The sequence below is a fragment of the Danio rerio genome, chromosome 23, assembly GCF_049306965.1.
Source record: "Danio rerio strain Tuebingen ecotype United States chromosome 23, GRCz12tu, whole genome shotgun sequence".
NCBI classification, from domain to species: Eukaryota; Metazoa; Chordata; class Actinopteri; order Cypriniformes; family Danionidae; genus Danio; species Danio rerio.
The window spans coordinates 5,482,015-5,504,269 of record NC_133198.1 but is presented as its reverse complement, the minus strand read 5'-3'; the positions used below and the strand labels follow the sequence as shown (position 1 = coordinate 5,504,269).

The 22,255-nt window shown below is 36.5% G+C and overlaps 1 protein-coding gene across 11 annotated transcripts in view; it reads right to left on the bottom strand.

Annotated features, from left to right (window-relative positions):
* LOC103908677 (tubby-related protein 1-like) overlaps positions 1-22,255 on the bottom strand; it is a 51,998-nt gene that overhangs the window by 26,858 nt on the left and 2,885 nt on the right. For 2 of the 11 annotated variants that reach the window (XM_073939738.1, XM_073939741.1), the window contains exons 1-3: positions 4,828-4,944; positions 4,593-4,660; positions 1,640-1,673 (exon numbers count right to left, since the gene is read on the bottom strand). In XM_073939738.1, coding sequence (XP_073795839.1) covers positions 1,640-1,673; positions 4,593-4,639 — 81 coding nt within the window. In that variant the 5' untranslated portion in view covers positions 4,640-4,660; positions 4,828-4,944. The other 9 variants (XM_073939739.1, XM_073939742.1, XM_073939746.1 and 6 more) reach the window with 8 other exon arrangements.

The window sequence follows — 22,255 nt, the reverse complement described above, 5'->3', positions numbered from 1 at the left end:
TCTGCCAATGGGCTAAGCAAAATAATCTTGTTAATATATATATATATATATATATATATATATATATATATATATATATATATATATATATATATATATGAGCAATATCATACTCGTAGCAGTGCGATATGGCTGTATATCGGCACTGGTGGGAGGCTTAGTGCCGTGGCTTACAGCCATATCGCACTGCTACAAGTGTGATATTGCGTTTATACAACAGTTTGACGGCATAATTGAGTATATAAAACAAAATCAAACATGGAGGGTCTCAAAAACCCTTTTATGTGAGGAACTACTTTCTTCCGCCTTGGATTCAAATCATAAGCTGACAGTTAAACAGCTGAGCAAGCACCTTTTAAGCTTTAGATTTGTAGTGTCTGCTTTTTGCTGGTTGTATGTAGGCGGAGTAATACACAAAGGGTAAAGAGACTGATATTACTTAAATTTATCACGGCTATCAGCCAACCAGACAGAACTGTTGTATATATATATATATATATATATATATATATATATATATATATATATATATATATATATATATAATTGCTAATTCGTAAGAATTCGTACGATCTAATTCATACAACTTAGTACGATTTGCTCATCACCCAATGACGATAGGGGTTAAGGGATGGGTTGGTTGCCACGCCTCCTTTTTAAAACTGTACATTTTCGTATGACTGAACTCAATTAGTCACTGAACTGACAAAACGTAAAATACCTCTGTGAGTTTCCCAGTGAGATCAGGGTGAATTTTCATTGTTTATTTTTGGGTGAACTTTTGCTGTACCAACCTTCTTAAAACCTAATTAAAGTTACCTATACATTGTTAATATTTCAGAAAATATTTTAGTTGGGTGTTTGACATTTTATACATTTTATTACATATTCCAGAATGTTTACAGAACATGTGAATGACATTTATAGACAAAAAAAGACACAAAAACCAACTACTATACTTAATATAGTATAAATATAAACATATTTATATATAATATTAAATATAATATAGTATAATATAGTATAAATATAAACTTTAATATATATATATATATATATATATATATATATATATATATATATATATATATATATATATATATATATATATATATATTATCACATAATAATTCTTCACTCAACAATACCAACATAATATTAGCTTTTTTTTTTAAATATTGAAATCCGTTGGCCATTTGAACTCTGTAGAATCTTCTATTGATGTCAACGGTTAGCAGTCACCAACATTCTTCAAAATATCTTTTTTTGTGTGTGTTTAACAGAACAACGCTCAAACAGGTTTAAAATCACTGAGTAAAGGCTGATTTAAAAGTTTCAGGTGAACTTTAGTTTTAATTAACATTACAAAACATTTTTTTTTTTTTCTTTTATCAGTTAGTATGCAGTAGACCATTGGTGTCCAAACTCACTCTTGGAGGGCCGCTAATTTGCTTCAACACACCTACCTGGAAGTTTCTAGTATACCTGGAAAGAGCTTGATAAGCTGGTTCAGGTGTGTTTAATTGGGGTTGAAACTAAAATATGCAAGACACTGGCCCTCCAGGACTGAGTTTGGACACTCTACAGAAAACAGAAATGTGCACAAACACACTGTAACAACGTAACATGTATAACTCACCTGTAATGACCTTTTGCAGTCATCATGAGGAAGACTAAGAGATAAATCAATATCATTAGCAAAACAAACACATCTATAACATTGTGTGTGTATATACAGTTAAAGTCAGAATTATTAGCCCCCCTGAATTATTCGGCCCCCTGTTTATTTTTTCCCCAATTTCTGTTTAACAGAGAGAAGATTTTTTTTTCAACATATTTTTAAACAAAATATATTTAATAACTCATCTGTAAAAACTGATTTATTTTATCTTTGCCATGATGACAGTAAATAATATTTGACTAGATATTTTTCAAGACACTTTTATACAGCTTAAAGTGACATTTAAAGGCTTAACTTAGCCTTAGCAGGTTAGGGTAATTAGGCAAGTTATTGTATAACGATGGTTTGTTCTGTAGACTATCAAAAAAAAAAAAAAAATGCTTAAAGGGGCTAATAATTTTGACCTTAAAATGTTTTTTAAAAAATTAAAAACTGCTTTTATTCTAGCCGAAATAATACAAATAAGAATTTTTCCATACGAAAAAATATTATCAGACATACTGTGAAAATTTTCTTGCTCTGTTAAACATCATTTAGGAAATATTTAAAAAAGAAAAAAAATCAAAGTTCAACTTCAACTGTATATCAGGGGGTCAAATATTTTGACAATGTTTGTGTAATATTCCTCAGTGAAAGAAAGTCTTCAGTGTTTTGAGGGATATTGAGTGGTTCTCAATGACATTTGTGATATTAAACAAATAATGGATGACCATGAAAGATGGCACGTATTATTATTTTACTGTTTACTTCCACATGTAAGTGTAATGTGCAATGGATCTAGTTTTCAGGTGGAATGAAACTATGGGGTTTCAGACTTCCCTGTAATTCGCACACTATATATATTGTATGTCATGGTCCTGACAGTCTTGTCTGTCCTGTCAGTGTTTAATGTTTGCCTGTTTTGTCGTGTGCTTATTTACATTGCAGTGTCTTAACTTGTGCTAGCCTTGAGCTCCTTTTGTCTTTCCTCCTTGTTTTCAGTTACCCCGCCCTCTTATGTAGACCTTGCTATTCTGATTGTTTTCACCTGTCTCTCGTGTGCTTTGTTCTATATATTGTGCAGTGTGTTCTCTTTTCTTTAGTGGTTCGTTCCACATGAGCTTGTCTTGTATCTTAACTGACCTTTTGGTCTTGCATGTTCTCTTGTCTATTTAATGTTTGCTTGTAGCTTCTACTTTTGTCTGTTTGTTTCTGGTGTTTACTTCATTTTGTGTTCTAATCTTTATTTTACTTTTATCCTTAGAACCATTGTTGCTCCATTTTTCTGTCAGTCCCAGTCTACTTAGTAGTTGATTATTAGTAGTTGTTTGATTTGTTTAATTACTCCCTTTAAGATTCCAGAAGTCTTATTTCAGATTTGTTTTATCAGACTGCCCAAGTCTGTCTTTTTCTCTTAGTATTTATATTTTATTTTTATTTTAGATTTAGTTAGTTTTATTGTGTGTTATTACAGCTTGTTTGCTGTCCTTTCTTGTGTCTTATAATTTTCCATTCCTATCCTGTATCCTGACCTCTCTGGCCAGTCAGGAGTTTACGTGGCTTGCTCCAGGATCTAGCTCTGGTTTTGACCACTGTTGCTCCTACTCTTGGCTCGCTGTTCATTTTAGCATCTTGTCCCTACCACTGGCTTCCCTGTGTAGTTGCCCCTACCGTTTGGACCTTGTCATCCCCTTGTCTGTCTACTTGTGCCTTATTCTGTCAATAAACCCCTTTGTATAGTTCATTGCTGCAATCGAGTCTGTTTTCTTGCAACCAACCGTGTGTGTGTGTGTGTATGTATGTATATATATATATATATATATATATATATATATATATATATATATATATATATATATATATATATATATATATATATATATATATATATATATGTTTATTTATATATATATATATATATATATATATATATATATATATATATATATATATATATATATATAATGTATATGTATGTATGTGTATGTTTATATATTTATATATTTATATATACATATATATATATATATATATATATGTGTGTGTGTGTGTGTGTGTGTGTGTTTGTGTGTATGTATATATGTACACACATACACACATGTATGTATGTATATATATATATATATATATATATATATATATATATATATATTATATATATATGTGTGTATTTATATATATATATATATATATATATATATATATATATATATATATATATATATATATATATATATATATATATATATATATATATGTGTGTGTGTTTATGTATGTATATATATATATGTATATATACACACACACACATGTATGTATATATATATATATATATATATATATATATATATATATATATATATATATATATATATATATATATATATATATATATATATATGCACACATAAATACAAACTCATATAAAGTCAGAATTATTAGCCCCCCCCTTTGAATTTTTTTTTTCCCAAATAATGTTTAACAGAGCAAGGAAATTTTCCAAGGATGTCTGCTAATGTATATATATTTTTTTCTTCTGGAGAAAGTCTTTGTTTTATTCTGGCTAAAATAAAATCAGTTTTTAAATTTTAAAACCCATTTTTAAGGTCATAATTATTAGCCCCTCTAAGCTGTATTTTCCCCACTGTCTACAGAACAAACCATCGTTATACAATATCTTGCCTAATTGCCCAAACCTAATTAACATAGTTAAACCTTTAAATGTCACTTTAAGCTGTTTAGAAGTGTCTTGATAAATATCTAGTCTAATATTATTTACTGTCATCATGGCAAAGATACAATAAATCCGTTATTAGAAATGAGTTATTAGATCTATTATGTTTAGAAATGTGTTGAATGTGAAAAATGTGTCAGGGGGGCTAATAACTGACTTTAACTGTATAAATATATTAGAGAGAAAATCTCTACTCACCAGTCTTCTGTCCAAACCTCCTTTAATATCTCTTTCTGCAAGGGCATCAATTAAAGATCACTGGAAATCTGCTCAAATAAAATTCCCACAGCTCAATATACAATATCAAAGCAATGCCAGTGTACTAATTCAAGTGCTGTTCCCCCTCCATCCAGTATTGTGTTCCTTCATTTCCAAAACATGAAAGACATTTCACACACATTGACTGTGCCTTATTGTGCATAGAAACACTTACATTGGGTTTTACTGGTCGTCTTAAAGGAAAATGCTGTTTCCCAGCATGCTTTTAGCTTCAGTGCGCCATCTGTCAATAAAGACCAATCACTCATCTCTCCTTGACCAAACCAGCACTGGAGGTTCAGCCCTCACCTACACACATTTAAGAGGATTGGGCCACATGGAGCCACATGTCTCTCTATGGGGGATTGAAGAGATGAAGCTCTCATATAATGTTCATTCATTCATTTTCTTGTCGGCTTAGTCCCTTTATTAATCTGGGGTCGCCAAAGCGGAATGAACCGCCAACTTATCCAGCAAGTTTTTACGCAGCGGATGCCCTTCCAGCCGCAACCCATCCCTGGGAAACATCCACACACATTCATACACTACGGACAATTTAGCCTACCCAATTCATGCATGTCTTTCGACTGTGGGGGAAACAGGAGCACCTGGAGGAAACGCAGGGAGAACATGCAAACTCCACACAGAAACGCCAACTGAGCTGAGGCTCGAACCAGCGACCCAGTGACCTTCTTGCTGTGAGGTGACAGCACTACCTACTGCGCCACTGTTTCGCCCTATACAGTTCATAGTCATTAAAATAATGATGTATTAATAATAATAATACCAAAATGATTGTATTAATACAAAATGATCACATATTTCTTTTATCAGAATGTTGGTTATGAACTAAAAATGTTAAAGAAGTGCACTTCAGAAAAATCATAAAATAAAATAAGAAATAAAATATATTTTAGGTGCTTTTGCAATAATAGCTTTGTAGTATTCATCCTATAAGCCAAATACATTAAAAAAAAAAATATATATATATATACATATATATTATATACACATATATATTATAATTCAGTGTGAGAATGATTTTCACAACTTACAACGAACCCGAAAGCAACATTAAATTAAGCATGAAAGACAGAAATGTTATTTACTTATTTATTATTTTGTAAAAACACAGCACAGTAGTTTTTTTTTTATTAATACTTTTATTAATTAATACAACAATTAATACAACAATCTTTTTCAATTAACAAAAACACAAATTGCACACCTCTGTGGGGAAAAAAGGGCCACTTCAACCCTCTACCTGTCTACCACATGCATTATGATTTCTTTTTTTACTTTATGAAATGTTGCCATGGCAACAACGTCCAACAGTGGAACTTAGAAGTTTCAAGTTTAAAACTTTCCTTTTATAGTATATAGTATAATAATATTTATATATTAATATTATTGTTGTTTAAAATGATTTAATTGGTGTTGCAGTATTATAAGCTTTAACACAGAACTTGTAAATGACACCTTATACATGCTTTGCAACAACTCATATTCCAACAGCTTTGATTCATTCCATTCTTTTTTGATGAATATTATTGAAAACAATCATAATATTGTATTATCATGTACACAACATACAGTGAATATAAATATTTTTTGAAGTAAATATTATAACAATTAAATAACAAGTCTAGTATATCCAGATGCATCAGAACAATGTAGCTACTAGCTCCTATATAGTAAACTATACTATACTACACCTGTCTTATCTGCATCTGAGCTAACTTACCTGAACTGTCTCCATCAAATGTCCAGTCTGCATCCTTCTCATGGTCACTAAAACCCATCTTATCCTCACTTTCATCTGCAGGAAGAGCCATTTCTGTTCTTTTCTTCTTTCACTCACCATTGAACATGGTGGTGTTCTTCGCTAATACATTGTTCCCTGTATTCATATCTATTCAAAAGTAGTATCGCCATTAAAACTAGATTTTATTCTGAAAGCAATTGACTAATCAACATTATATTACTAGCTTTCATGTTGTTGTTACAACTTAAAAGTTCACAGCTGACCTTGCTAGCTAGCTAACCCATTGCAATATTGCATGTTCCACTATTGCACAGTGTTTGGCAACACAAACAAACATTTACAAAAAAAAAAAACTAATTTGCTAAAAAAAAATGTTGTGAATATGTCATCATAACTTACTGGAGGTGATGTCAGAATTTTTTGTGGACCTTACATAATTTGATCCGTTGTTTTTATTGATGTTTGCATTTAGCGACTATTAACAATAAACGCCAGTCTGTCATAAATCGCGCTACAGAAAAACACAACATCATGTGACTTAACCAAAGCACATCATTGGCTACTCTTAGGTCTCTTTCCAACAACAACAACAACAACAAAATGTTGGTCTTAAAGAAACAGTGGCAGGGAGATGAACATAAAAATCATGTTGCCATAAGTTACACCGTGCAGTAGAGGGTTAAAATTATTTTCAGATCTAATAATTTGCCATGCTTTTTTAAAAATTAAATAATAATCTGCATTTAATTAAGTTTGTGCGGTTTAGAAAGTAATATAAACATGTAAACATGGCACCTTTTTCATTAATTCTGCAACAACAAAAAAAGTAAAACATGGAAGAAATGTCATCAGCAGATTACAGAATAAATCAACTTAAGTGTGATTTGTATTGCAAGAATATATATATATTTGCACTAAGTAGTGGGATGTACTTAATCTCATTGCACATATATACATGTATGCATGTGCACACTGACAAGAAAAGGCATTCTATTCTATTGTATTCTATTCTATCCTATTGATTTCTATTCTATTCTATTGCATTCTATTGTATTCTATTGCATTCTATTCTATTCTATTCTATTCTATTCTATTCTATTCTATTCTATTCTATTCTATCCTATTCTATTCTATTCTACTGTTTATTCACCTTCAAGTGGATCCAAATATGTTTCTTTATTCTGTTGAACACAAAAGAAGATACTAAAAAAACAAAACAAAAAAAAAAAAAAGAACCGAAAGCCATTGACATCCTTTTTAGGCAAAACAATTATTGCTACAATGTAAATGAACAGTTACAAGTTTAAAAATATCTTCTTTTGTGTTCAACAGAATAACTATTAACTGTTCTTCTATTTTTTTCCCAGAGATGGGTTGGGGCCGGAAGGGCATCCGCTGCATAAAAACTTGCTGGATAAGTTAGCGGTTCATTCCGCTGTGGCGATCCCGGATTAATAAAGGGACTAAGCCGACAAGAAAATGAATGAATGAATTTTCTTCTATTTATTTGTGTAGTTACCATTATTTGTCACAAGAGGGAGCAGTATTGCAGCATACGTTAAGGTGCAGAGACATCTTGTTCCAGTACATAGATATATAAATAAATATCTATGGTTCCAGTGGGCTTGAATATAGATCAAATTTGCTCCATTACTGCAGCACAACCTGAGGACCACTTCTATTAAGCAACGAGTGGGTTACTAAACATATATTACGGTTTTAGAATTAATAAGGTAAGTTGAACACACCTTTCATCTCACTTTATATTACCCACATATAACTTTGTCTAAATACACGTGCAGCCTATTTTAAGGCCTCTCGTACATCAATATCTCCATTTAATTGGGCATCTAGCACGTTGGAGGTGTTGGAGTTCAGTGGCCCGACACACATCTCCTCCTGACCAGAGGGTCCCGCTCTGTCCTCTGCACTGATTATGGCAGTCTAGACTAATGGATCTCTTGGCTGAACCGCTTTCTCTCTTTCTCTTTTGACTGGCACTGTGCCCGGGAGAGAAGCGCTCGGTTGACCCACTGTGCTGAAGACCCTCCGGCCTTAAAAAGACAGAGCCACGCACAGTAGTATTTATTTATTGTGTGTTTGTTCTGTTAAGAACATCTTCTTAAGTTATCGCCTCTTCTTTATCTTTAGGCCATGTTTTAAATCTTTACAAGCTAGCTGTTATTAAGCCTGTTATTAGAAAACCACAACTGGATCCCAGCAACCTAGCTAACTATAGAACTATTTCTAATCTTCGATTTATATAGAAAATACTAGAAAACGTTGTTTCTGCCTACTTATGCTCGTTTCTGCAGACGAACAATGTTTCTGAAGTGTTTCAGTCAGGTTTCAGGCCTCATCACAGTACAGAAACTGCATTAGTGAAAATAACCAATGATTTACTCTTAGCTGCTGACCAAGGGTGCATCTCGCTATTAGTTTTACTCGATCTCAGTGCCGCATTTGACACCATCGACCACAATATCCTCATAAATCGCTTAAATTCAGCTGTTGATATTAATTCCCGGCTGTTTTCATTTAAATTATAGCATCAAAATTCAACACAATACATCTCTGTCAGTCTCTTTTGTTGAGTTTAATTATAATTTAGTCTAAATCATTCACAACTCAACTCAGGAGCAAAACAGGTTTCTCTGGGGATTTTATACTAGACAGCTCACTCACTCCATGTAGGTAAAATAAACCTCCACTAAAAATGTATACATTAATAAATCTATATCTACTCCTTTAGTTAAAATTATTTATTGACAAATGAAAGTCAAAAAATATTCAACAAGATATTTATTCAGTTTGTTCAAATGTTTTATTGACAAATGAAGTATTATTATTTTGCATGTTTACTTTATGTGTTGTGTGTGTGTGTGTGTGTGTGTGTGTGTGTGTGTGTGTGTGTGTGTGTGTGTGTGTGTGTATGAGAGAGAGAGATAGATAGAGAGAGATAGAGAGACATAGAGAAAAAACTGAGAGCTGCTTCAAAGTACATTCAGAGTTCATTAATATTCAAGACCATTCCAAATATGGTCAATATAGAGCTTCTGATTAATTTTATGAAGTAATACTGTAAATGAACATATTTTAAAAACCAATTTCTGGATATTTTTTTTTTTACTTACCTAAGGCACATATACCTACCATGCAGATATCAGCGAACAATTTATCTTATTTACTTTAAGCTGAATACAAGTACATTGCAAGATTACTAGTAAAGGTATGAAAAAAAAATAGTTGAGTTATTAGAAATAAATAAAAAAAAAATTAAATGTGCTATAGTTTTCTACATTAAACAGCACTTGAGATTTAAAAAAAATAATAATTTGACAATCCAAAATCAGAAAATTTGGGACAGTATGGAAAACGCAATAAAAAAAAATAAAGAAGTGAATTCGAAACTTACTTTGACTTTATTTCATTGCAGACAATACAACAAACATTATTTGATGTGTTCCTCATAATATTTTTATATTTTTAAACACGTATTCCAATTTTGGTCTTGCAACACATTTCAAAAACAATTAGAACAGTGAAGCATTACCACTTTAAATTGTTTCCATTCCTTTTCACAACACTTAAAATATGTTTAGGGACTGAAGACACCATTGTGCCAACAGTATGGGGTCTTCGTTGTCTCGTTTTGCACTTCATTTACTACATTCTTTATTGGAGACAGGTCAGGACTGCAGGCAGGCCAGTCAAGTACCTGTATCTTCTTCCTCCACAGCCAAGACTTCATAATGTGTGCAGAATGTCATTTTGCATTGTCTTGTTGAAATATGCATTTCTCATTGTACTTTTTAGAGAAGTGGTACACATCCCCATGACAGACCCTGGCTTTTGGACTTGATGTTGGTAATAGTCTGGATGAGCCTTTTCTTCTTTGGTCCAAATGTGGTCCATTTTTTACAAAAAATACCTGAAATCCTGACTCCACTGATTACAGTAAATGTTTCCATTGTGAGATGATCGATCCCAAATGCCTCAGAGCTCAGTGAAGTCGAAGGGACACTGCTAACATAGGGCTTCCTTTTGGCATAGTACAGTTTTCACTGGCCTTTGTGGATGTAACTACGTATTGCGGTACTTGATAAAGGTTTGCCAAAGTAGTCCTAAACCCATGTAGTGATATCGCTTAAAAATGAGTAATTATTCTTTATACAGTGCCGCCTGTTGAAAGTGAAATATCCCAATCTCTTCCTATGTTTCTTTGAGAAACATTGTTCTAAAACATTTAAATAATTTTCTTATGTGTTTGTTGGCAAACTGGCAATCCTCCGTCCATCTTTGCTCCTAAAGGACTAGACCTCTCTTGGATTTTGCTTTTGTACCAAGTCATGATTAGAATCACCTGTTGGCATCACCTGTTTTAAATAATATAATTATTTACCTCATTTCTAGCCCTAAATTGCTCCTGTTCCAACTTTTTTTTTAGAATGTGTTGCATGCAAATTCATTCATTTTCTTGTCGGCTTAGTCCCTTTATTAATTCGGGGTCTCCACAGCAGAATGAACCGCCAATTTATCCAGCAAGTTTTTACGCAGCGGATGCCCTTCCAGCCACAACCCATCTCTGGGAAACATCCACACACACACACTCATACACTATGGACAATTTAGTCTACCCAATTCACCTGTACCGCATGTCTTTGGACTGTGGGGGAAACCGGAGCACCCGGTGGAAATCCACGCGAATGCAGGGAGAACATGCAAACTCCACACAGAAACCGAGGCTCGAACCAATGACCCTGCGACCTTCTTGCTGTGAGGCGAGAGCACTACCTACTGCGCCACTGCCTCGCCCAGCATGCAAATTTACAAATGAAATAAAGTTGACCAGACAAACATGAAATATTTTGTGTTCATATTGGCTGCTATGAAATACAAGTCAAAGTACATTTGGAAACCACTGTCCCAATTTTTGTCTGATTGGTGCTGTATATATAGTCTTTTGAGGTTAAAATTGTTAGATGAAGATCATGCAGCTCAGTTTGTTTTGGTCCAGAGCCGAGACACTGATCTCTCTCTCTTTCTCTCCCTCTCTGTAGTGTTGGCATGAACATGATGTTCAGAGTAATGCAAAAGCTCACAGTTTACAAAGAACAGGACACTCTGCATCGAAGACAATCGCACAAAGTTAATAAGACACTACAGATAATACCATAGCTGCTTTTGGGGGACTGCAGTACAGGGCAGTCTGTGCCTTATTCGCACACACAAACACACAAGCGGGAGGGTGTTAAACAAAGAGGAGGGCAGGCGATATAATGAAAGGGAACAAAAGACACACGGGAGGTGTTCTCCTTTCTAATAAAAGGCTGTCAGATGATTTGTCATGAGTTACAGTACAACAGGCTCCTCGCGCTTGAAAGATGGCATATTCTGTCATGCTGACGTCCTCTCCAAGAGCAGATGGAGGGCAGGGTGAACAAGTGCACATTTCTCCCTCGAGGCCATCTCAGATGATCCTGTATCCACACACACGTGTGTTTGTGTCCACAATATAGTCACATTGTGCTGCTATTGTTAGCCGCTTTCTCTTTGATACTCATTCCTCCTGAGAGGATTCTTTTTTTCAGTCTTTTTCCTATTAAAGGGCTCCTATGGTGAAAAATCTACTTTTCAAGCTGTTTGGACAGACATGTGTGTAAGTATAGTGTATAGACCATCATATAAACACACCCAGTCCTTTTTTTCAATTTAACAACATCAAAACGGTGGACCAATTAGAGCGGTTTTCAGAGCGACCGCAACTTGACGTAGGAGTGCGGTCCCCCTGCCCACCAATATTGATTGACAGGCGCATCACTAGCCTCAGTTTATTGTTTCACGTCTGCCATTTTCAGCATGTGTGTCAAAGCGATATCACTGAATTTGCTTTTCAGTGTTTGAACTCTAAGTAATGATTTTAAATCACACTGAACTGAGCTAAACTGAACTGAACTGAACTTAAACACTAAAAACTGAACAATACTGTTCCAGTTACTATGACCATTTATGTGAAGCTGCTTTGACACAATCTACATTGTAAAAGCGCTATACAAATAAAGCTGAATTGAATTGAATTGAATTGAATAAAGGAACATCCTTGCTCTATTTTTAGATGTAAGGCTCATTGGGCTCAACACAAGATCAACATTCTCCACATTATTGCTCTATGTCACAACCAGCGATCGCTTCCCAGAGGATCGCTGGTTCTCACACGAACTTGAAACTACATTTCCGCATTTCCCAGGACTACATTTTCATACATGCACTGCTCCCAAACACGCACACCTGCTCACTCATGTTTCCTGATTGCATCACCAGCTGGACCTTGTTCACAGACTGATTACATCCCATTCATAAGCCACTCTCTCACGCCACCAGTTTGCCGAGTCTTGTTTTCCTAGTAACATTACAACGCGGTTCCCTGTCTTGGTTCTCCGTGTTTCGATCTTAGCCTTGTACCCTTGTTTTCCTGTTTAGCCGCCTGCCTTTCGACCTTTAGCCTGTTTTACGTTTATGATTCTGGACTGCCTGTATATACCTGTTTGCACCTGATGACCATTGCTTGCCTGACGTTTGAATAAACTGCATAGTGGATCTTACCTCCTGTGGTCTCCTGTCACTCCGCCCCGGTAACACTCTAATCGGAATTATTGTTTGTACCTTTAGGTAGGTTTGCAAACATGTGTACTTTTCATTGCGTCTACCTTAAACTTTAGTCGTTTGCATTTCTCGTGATCACAGAAGCTCAATATGACTTTAACAAGGTGCAGCTGGAAAAGTGCAAGCGCGTCGCCTCATATGCACGTCTCTCCATTGGAAATAAAATAACGAACTTGCCTGCAGGTTGCAACCAGAAACGCTGCTTAGATTGTTAAAACCCTACTGAAAAAAAAAAAAAAGTTTAAACCAGCCTAGGCTGGTTGGCTGGTTTTAGCTGGTCAACCAGGCTGGTTTTAGAGGGGTTTTGGCCACTTCCAGCTATTTCCAGCCTGGTCAGCTGGTCAGGCTGAGAGATGAGCTAAAACCAGCTAGACCAGCCTAGCCAGGCTGGGAGCCCAGCCAAAACCAGCTATGTCCAACCTAACCAGCTATGTCCAACCTAAACCAGGCTGGTCAAGCTGGTTTTAGCTCTAAACAAGAATTTACAAGACCAGAGTGGCAGAACCCTGACAGTCACAGTGTGATACAACGATCATGTGAAACATGACGACTAGAACTGAGTATTTTTTCATACATTTCTTCAGGCTTGAAGTCTCATCAATTGAATGAAGTTTGTAACAGATTAGATATTGTGTGCTTACAGCAGGTTTTAACACTTAGCTAACAGTTGCTAACATCGTTCAGCATTTTTATGGCATATAATGTTGCTTGTCATTTTCCTTTTGCCATCAAGCGCTACAATTATAACTGCAAAATTAAATGTTAACTAAAGAAAATTGTCATGCCTTCATGAGCAGTAAGCAAATATGTTAAACCCCAGTATATAGACCCATGTCTACGTACACTCTGCAAATAAATTCAATTACTATATTTACTTTTTTTCTTCTTCTTTTCAAATCTCATGAATGCAACCCACTGTACATTTGTGATCACCTTTGATCCTGTTAAACCCTATTAAATCCCACTTGAAGTTGTCAGTTGTGTCTATGTAAAGCAGTCTTACAGTAAAGGCCTCATAAACCAGTAGATGGATTTGTGTTGGCCTTTGTAGTACAGATATGCAGCTGCGGTTATTCATTAACTAGAGATATTTATAGTTGCCTAGGCTCTGAATGCAACTGACTAAACACACCTGCTTCTCTAAAGCAAATGTCTATGCAAAAAAATAAAAAATAAATAAAATAAAATAAATACAGTTGCAATCAGAATTATTATCCCCCCTTTATTTATTTATTTTTTAATATTTCCCAAATTGTGTTTCACAGAGCAAGGAAATTTTAACAGTATGTCTGATAATATATATTTTTTCTTCTTATGTGTTTTTTTTTTTGGCTAGTATAAAAAAAAATTTGGGTAAAAAAAAAAAAAAACATTAGTCCCTTTAAGCTATATATTTTTTCGATAGTCTACAGAATAAACCATCATTATGCAATAACTTGCTTATTACCCCAGCCTGCCTAGTTAACCTAATTAACCTAGTTAAGCATTTAAATGTCACTTTAAGCTGTATAGAAGTGTCTTGAAAAGTATTTAGTAAAATAATATTTACTGTCATCACGGCAAAGATAAAATAAATCAGTTATTAGAAATGAGTTTTTAAAACTATTATGTTAGGAAATGTGTTAAAAAGACCTTCTCTCCGGTAAACAGAAATTGGGGAAAAAAATAATCATGAAGGCTTAATTCTGAGAGGGTTAATAATTCTGATTGCAGCATATATATAATAAAGTGCAGACGCAAGTTATTTCTGTAATGTTTCCCTAGAAAAATGATACAACTCCTGCTGCTCTTATCAGCTCATATGGTGAGTCATTAATGTCAGTCAGTTAACAGAACATGAGGGAGATACTTCAGAGTAAGGGCATGCTGGGAAGTGCTTTTATTGGCTTATTTAAAGTAACATAAACAGAGATATCAGGAAACGGTGGTTTGAGGACTTCTTACTGGGCACCAGGACTAAACTATATAGATAAAATACAAAGCTCCAAGAACATTTTTGTGTGCCAAAAACTGTTAACATAGCTTTGTTGGCCTTTAATTTCTGAAGCAGGTCAGGGTGTGTGTTAACTATAGACAATGCGATTCTTGCACCTGGTGCTGCTGAATATAAAGGGAAAACACTGTATTGCCCGTAATAAACATGCAGCCAATATGGACTTCATATTTTAACACAATATTATGTTGTTGCTTTTTTTTATTGTGATAAAATTATTGACAATAATTGCTTAATATACACTGAGAGAAAAAAAAACGCTGTTTATTTAGATATATTATTTTTTAAAAGTATACATTTTTTAAAATACATTTTACAAAAGAAAATAAAAACTCTAACCCTGCTTCTGGATGCTCACTATCCAATAGAGCTCAACCAAACTCAAACCATCTCATGAGGAAACGTGACTGTTTTACGTTTTGTCAACAGGGCCCAGTTATCTTAAGGCATATGTGGGCCACTGATGTTCACCAATGTTTAATCCATTATTAGAAGTAATAGGCCAGATCTGGGCCAGAATAAAAGCAAACTTTGGCCCAGAATAGGGTCAGTTCTGGTTCATTTGGTTGAATTCTGGCTAATATGTGGTATTGCTTTGACTTATTAGTGGCCCAGATCTGACAAACAGGAGTGGACCGCCCTAGAGCCATCATTCCATTCAGTATGTGGTCCAGATGTAAGTGTCTGGGCCTGAATAAAAGCAAACTGTGGCCTAGAATAGGGTCAGTTCTGGTTCATTTGGTTGAATTCTGGCTGATATGTGTTATTGCTATGGCTTAATTGTGGCCCAGATCTGGCAAACAGGAGCGGACCTCTGAAGTGCCATCATTCCATATGGTATGTGGGATGGATGTAAGTGTCTTGTGTGGAATTTTTCTAGCTTAGTACTATTAAAGTAAAATAAAAAATAAAAAAGTCACTTTTTTTATCCATGGGGAGAATTTTTCCATTGAATTGCAAACACTACAATTTCACCATCCTTACAATTTATTTATTAACCCAAAAGTGTTCTCGGAGCTACAAATGGTTACAGTTGAACCACTGAAATCACATAGAATGGCTTGATGATGTCTTGGGACCCTTGCAGTCTAAAGTGTACAAGAGAGCTCTCAGATTTCATTTAAAATGTGTTCATTTGTCTTCTGAAGATCAACAAAGGTCTCAAGAGAGATTGAAATGACATGACTATTAACAGAATATTCACTGTGAACGAACCCCTTTAAGGAACATCAACAGCCAAATAAAAAGCCCACTAATATATGGCGATATTCGAAACGCTGGCCAACAAAATCCTACAAAATATGTCTTAAAATATTCCATATGTTTACATGTGCTGTGGCTGTAGGATTTGGGAAAATATCTCCTTGTAAGTGCACAACTGGAGTACACTAACTCATTCGAGTAAACACAGACGGCCTACACTGGCCCCAGCATTATAGAGCATATAAAAACGCCATATTAAAACCTTAAACGTCAGCGTATTTTACTTTTATAGATCATCACCTGCGCCCTTTCCACATTTGTAGGGTGTGTTTGGCAGCTTTCAAAGCAACACCATGACACTCTCTTTCAGTATTGCAACAACACGAAGCCCTCAGGGAATTGGGGTTGTGTTGTGATGAAGCTCTTTCTCCAGTCTCTGCCTCTGAGAAAATGGGTTAGAGAGAGAGAGAGAGACATGTGTCCTGACTTGACCGGCATTTCGCAGGCGGGGCCACTGTCGATGAGTAACTGGCAATAACCGGGACAATCGGCTGCTCTGTTGTTTGTACAGAGACACTATTGAGTCTGTCCCAAACACATACTCGGCTATGTATTTATCTTGCTCTTGAACGACAGGTCATTTTATTATACTTTACTTTGACCGGGCAGCTGAGTGGAAATTGGTGTCCTGAGCTGAACCTGATGGCTTATAGCCGTTTCACCTAATGTACTAGCATGATATGAACCTACTAGCTTCTTATGGTAAATATGCTAAGAAGCATACTGAATGACTAAGAAGACAAAACATGTTTATAGTTTCTGATTACAGGGTGGCACGGTGGCTAAGTGGTTAGCACTGTCGCCTCACAGCAAGAAGGTCGCTGGTTCGAGTCCTGGCTGGGCCAGTTGGTGTTTCTGTGTGAAGTTTGCATGTTCTCCCCATGTTAGCTTTGGTGTCCTTTGGGTGCTCTGGTCCACAGTCCAAAGACATGCTAAATAAGTGAATTGGGTAAACAAAATTGGCCTTAATGTATGGGTGTGCGTAAATGTGAGTGTGTATGGATGTTTCCCAGTACTGGGTTGCAGCTTGAAGGGCATCCACTGCGTTAAACATATGCCGGAATAGTTGGCGGTTCATCCCTCTGATAAATAAACATCTGTTTAAATCAAACACACAATACAAGTTTAATACTGTATTAAAATGGGCCTTAAAATCACAGTAGAGTCATTTAAAAAAATATTTATTCAGCTTTTCCCTGCAGGCACAGGAAATCAACATGACATCATATTGACGTTGTACTGCAACGTACTCCATCGTCGTGGGGATGTTGGATTTTATTTGGAAATGAAAATTGGGTTGACGTTAGAACCCAACGTCAGGCCGACGTCAATGTCCAACCTAAAATCAACCTAAAGTCAACCAAATATCAACGTCTAATCATGTTTCATCTTGAGGTTATGTGGACATGACCATTATGACATCTATCAGACGTTGGATTTTGGTCACTTTCCAACACAACCTAAAATCAACCAAATATCAACGTAATGTATTGGACGTCTAAATAACAATGTTTTTAGACGTTGACTATTGAATTTTAGACGTTGACATTGAATTTTGGTCACCTGACGTCACGACTTAAATCTAACCTAATATTGACGTCAACATGACGTCATATTGACGTTGTACCCTAACATACTCCAACATCATGGGGATGTTGGAATTTATTTTGAAATGAAAATTGGGTTGACGTCAGAACCCAACGTCAGGCCGACATCAATGTCCAACCTAAAATCATCCTAAAGACGACCAAATATCAACGTCTAATCATGTTGCACCTTGACGTTGTGTGGACATGACCATTATGACATCTATCAGACGTTGGATTTTGGTCACTTTCCAACACAACCTAAAATCAACCAAATATCAACGTAATGTATTGGACGTCTAAATAACAATGTTTTTAGACGTTGACTATTGAATTTTAGACGTTGACATTGAATTTTGGTCACCTGACGTCACGACTTAAATCTAACCTAATATTGACGTCAACATGACGTCATATTGACGTTGTACCCTAACATACTCCAACATCATGGGGATGTTGGAATTTATTTTGAAATGAAAATTGGGTTGACGTCAGAACCCAACGTCAGGCCGACATCAATGTCCAACCTAAAATCATCCTAAAGACGACCAAATATCAACGTCTAATCATGTTGCACCTTGACGTTGTGTGGACATGACCATTATGACATCTATCAGACGTTGGATTTTGGTCACTTTCCAACACAACCTAAAATCGTGCCGATGTCAATGTCCAACCTAAAATCAACCGAAAGTCAACCAATCAACATCCCCGGCTCGTTCCTGCTGCTCAAATCACCATTCTCCCATCCACCTCTCACCACACTCGTTATCAATCCCCAAAGTACTGATTCCTCACACCTGCAATCACCACACACTGTCAAGACTCACCTCATTGATTCACTCACCCGCTGGAATTAAAGTTGGATGATCCACTTTCCTTTCTCTCCCTCTCGCCTTCTTACGTGAATGTCTCTCTTCACCTGTGGATGCATACATGCAACAAATAAAAAAAGTGGCTAAGCTATTCTGGTGGTTGATTGGCTCTCATTCTGCAACACCACTTACGTGCTTCGTCCCTCTGCATTATAGACATTGCTTTAAATAAATACCCTAACGCCCCATTCACACGAGGCTTCAGCGTCAATGCTTGACTGAAGCCGTGTCTGAAGTGGGGGCTAAAGCGATAGCAGCATCAGCCAATGAAATTCAGTCAGCAATAGGCCACTGTCTAGCTGGTGTGTTTGCATACAGCGATCTGATTGGCTGACGCTTCCGTCGGCGCTTAAAAAGTTGAGCTAGTCCCAACTTCTGCAGCGAGCAATGCTTCTGAAGCGGCGCCGAAGGATCCACAATGCAGTTCGGCAACGCTTGACATCACCCATTCAAAGTGAATGGAAGGCGTTGACGCTGACGCCCCGTGTGAATGGGGGTGTAAAAGATAACCATCCTTGTCTTCCTTTTGTGACCGTGACAATACTGTACAACATTATCTACAACCATAGTGTAAAATATATTCTGTCATTTTCTTTTCGTCCCTTTTTAATCTGGGGTCACCACAGCGGAATGAACCACCAACTTATCCAGCATATGTTAATGCAGATGATGCCCAACCAGCTGGGAAACACCCATACACTTTCATGCACACACATACATTGCGGACAATTTAGCTTGCCCAATTCACCTGTATAGCAGGTTTTTGGACTTGTGGAGGAAACCCATGCGGACACAGGGAGAATATGCAAACTCCACACAGAAACGCCAACTTTACCAGCTGGCACTCGAACCAGCGACCTTCTTGCTGTGAGGCAACAGTGCTAATCTGAGCCACCGTGCCACCTGTTGACATTTATTACTCACTTAAATACTTTTGTCCATATTTGTGTTATTATTACTTGTCCGTCTGGCCAAACACAAATAGTCTTACTGACTGACATATTAAAAGTATTTGCTGCTGTTTTCTCCCATCTTTGCATTTAGAATAGTTTTTCCAAAGCATCTTCAAAACAAGCTTTCGCCATTTGAATTTTAAATATCTAACAGAGTTTATTGTGGATTAGCGATCCATTAAGCTGCAACAGTGTGTTATTCTCCAGCAATGATAATACACTCCATCACACTCTCTGGAAAGAGTGAGGACCACTTCACTTTCTCAAGCACTCCAGCAGAGCTTTCAGCATGCCACTTAAAACTACTTAGCAGCTTCATATTTCGAAAATATGTCAGGTGGACCTGAACAGGAGAAGTGTGTATGGACAGTGTGTATGTCCATACATACACACTGTGTGTTCACCCAGTGTGTTCACCCAGTCCCTTGGTGAAAGAATTTATGGTGGTTAACTCTCATGGCAGAGCTATGAAGTCGTGTGTGAACTTCAATAATTATAAATAACAACGTTTATTCATTTTCCTTCAGCTTAATCCCTTCTTTCGACAGGGGTCGCCACAGTGGACTGAACTGCCAACTTTTCCAGCATATGTTTTATCTAGTCCTTGCAGCTGCAACCCAGTACTGGGAAACACTCACATACACACACATACACTAGAGCCAATTTAGATTATTAAATTCACCTATAGCTCATTTCTTTGGACCCACACCAACACGGGGAGAACATGCAAACTCCACACAGAAATGCTGGACTCAAACCAGTGATTTTCCTGCTGTTTGGTGACAGTGCTAACTACTGAGCCACCGCGTCGCCCCAAATCTTAAAATTCATTCATTCATTCATTTTCTTTTTGGCTTAGTCCCTTAATTAATCCAGGGTCAACACAGCAGAATGAACCGCCAACTTATCCAGCAAGTTTTTACGCAGTGGATGCCCTTCCAGTCGCAACACATCTCTAGGAAACATCCATACCAACACAATCTCACGGCAATTCGTAACTTTTTCATGTATTGGCTAATTCGTATGAATTCGTACGATCTAATTCGTACAATTTAGTACGATTTCCTCATCCCCCAATGACGGTTGGGGTTAGGTGCCACGCCTCCTTTTTAAAATCGTACCATTTCGTACGACTGAACGAATTAGCCACTAAATTGGCAAAACGTAAAATACTTACGTTTTCTCGTGAGATCAGGCTGTCCATACACACATTCACACACACACACACACTCATGCGCTACAGACAATTTTTAGCCTACCCAATTCACCTGTACCACATGTCTTTGGACTGTGGGGGAATCCTGAGCACCCAGAAGAAACCCACGCGAATGCAGGGAAACATGCAAACTCCACACAGAAACGCCAACTGACCCAGCCTGGACTCAAACCAGTGATTTTCTTGCTCTGAGGCGACAGTGCTAACCACTGAGCCACCGGGCTACCCCAAATAAGAACATCTAAAGACAAAAAAAAAAAAAACACCTAAAGAGGTAAATTACATGAAGACTACACAAGTAATACTGCATGCTCTAAAACCTGCTCAGAGTTGACATTTTTACCTAAGTACAATCAAACTGTATGAAATGTCACTCTTCATAATAACAGTTGAAGAGAGACAGTTTACATGAGTGACAGTTTACACCAGCAGATGGCAGTAGTTTATATTAATCACGCAAAAAGAAAAACAAAGCTATGTTTGGTCAGCAGGTAAACTTGTAAACAAAGCATCATTTGCATGGTATTTTCAAGGTATTCTTATATAATACATAATAACCTTACAAAACTTCGTCCAGAACGTTCTGCATAAAAGTTCAGACCTTTGCATGCAGTTTTCCCAGATCAATGTGTAGAAAAAGGCTGATGGCCTGCAAATGCAAATTCACTCCCTGAGAGTAGGTGGGACTTTTGGAAAAGCAGAAATTCCACCGTTGCCTATTACGCAAAGCAGTATGTGCTTTGATAACTTTGACACCTGATTGTCATGGAGCGTAAAGGAAGTAAACACGCATTTACATGTTTTCAAATAGTGCTCTCAAAACCAATGCAGAGAAAGAGAGATGGTTCTTCTACTGCTATTCGTTATTCACAATCTTGTCATTTTTTTAATTTACAACCCACATAGCAACATTTCTCTGGCCCACACAATCAGGTTTTGCTTGGGCCACAGGTTGCAGTGAGTTACGGTACATGACTGGACCAAATCTGGCTTCCAGACAAGAGCCAAACACAAGCCATATCTGGGCCAAGTCTCAGCCAAGTTAATAACACATAACTGGGCCTGAACTGGGCCAGATAGGTTGGTGTGTCAGGGTTGGTGCGCCACGACTGCAATGAAATTGATAAACCCATGAAGCGTTGTGCTTTAGGCACACTATAGGCATGCATTTTCTCAAAGTGACCTGATTGGTAGGATTTTTTTATTTACTCAAAAATTATTTAATTGTATTTTAAATGTGGGTCATTACTGGCCAAATTCACCTGGCTCACATATCAATTTTTTTTTTT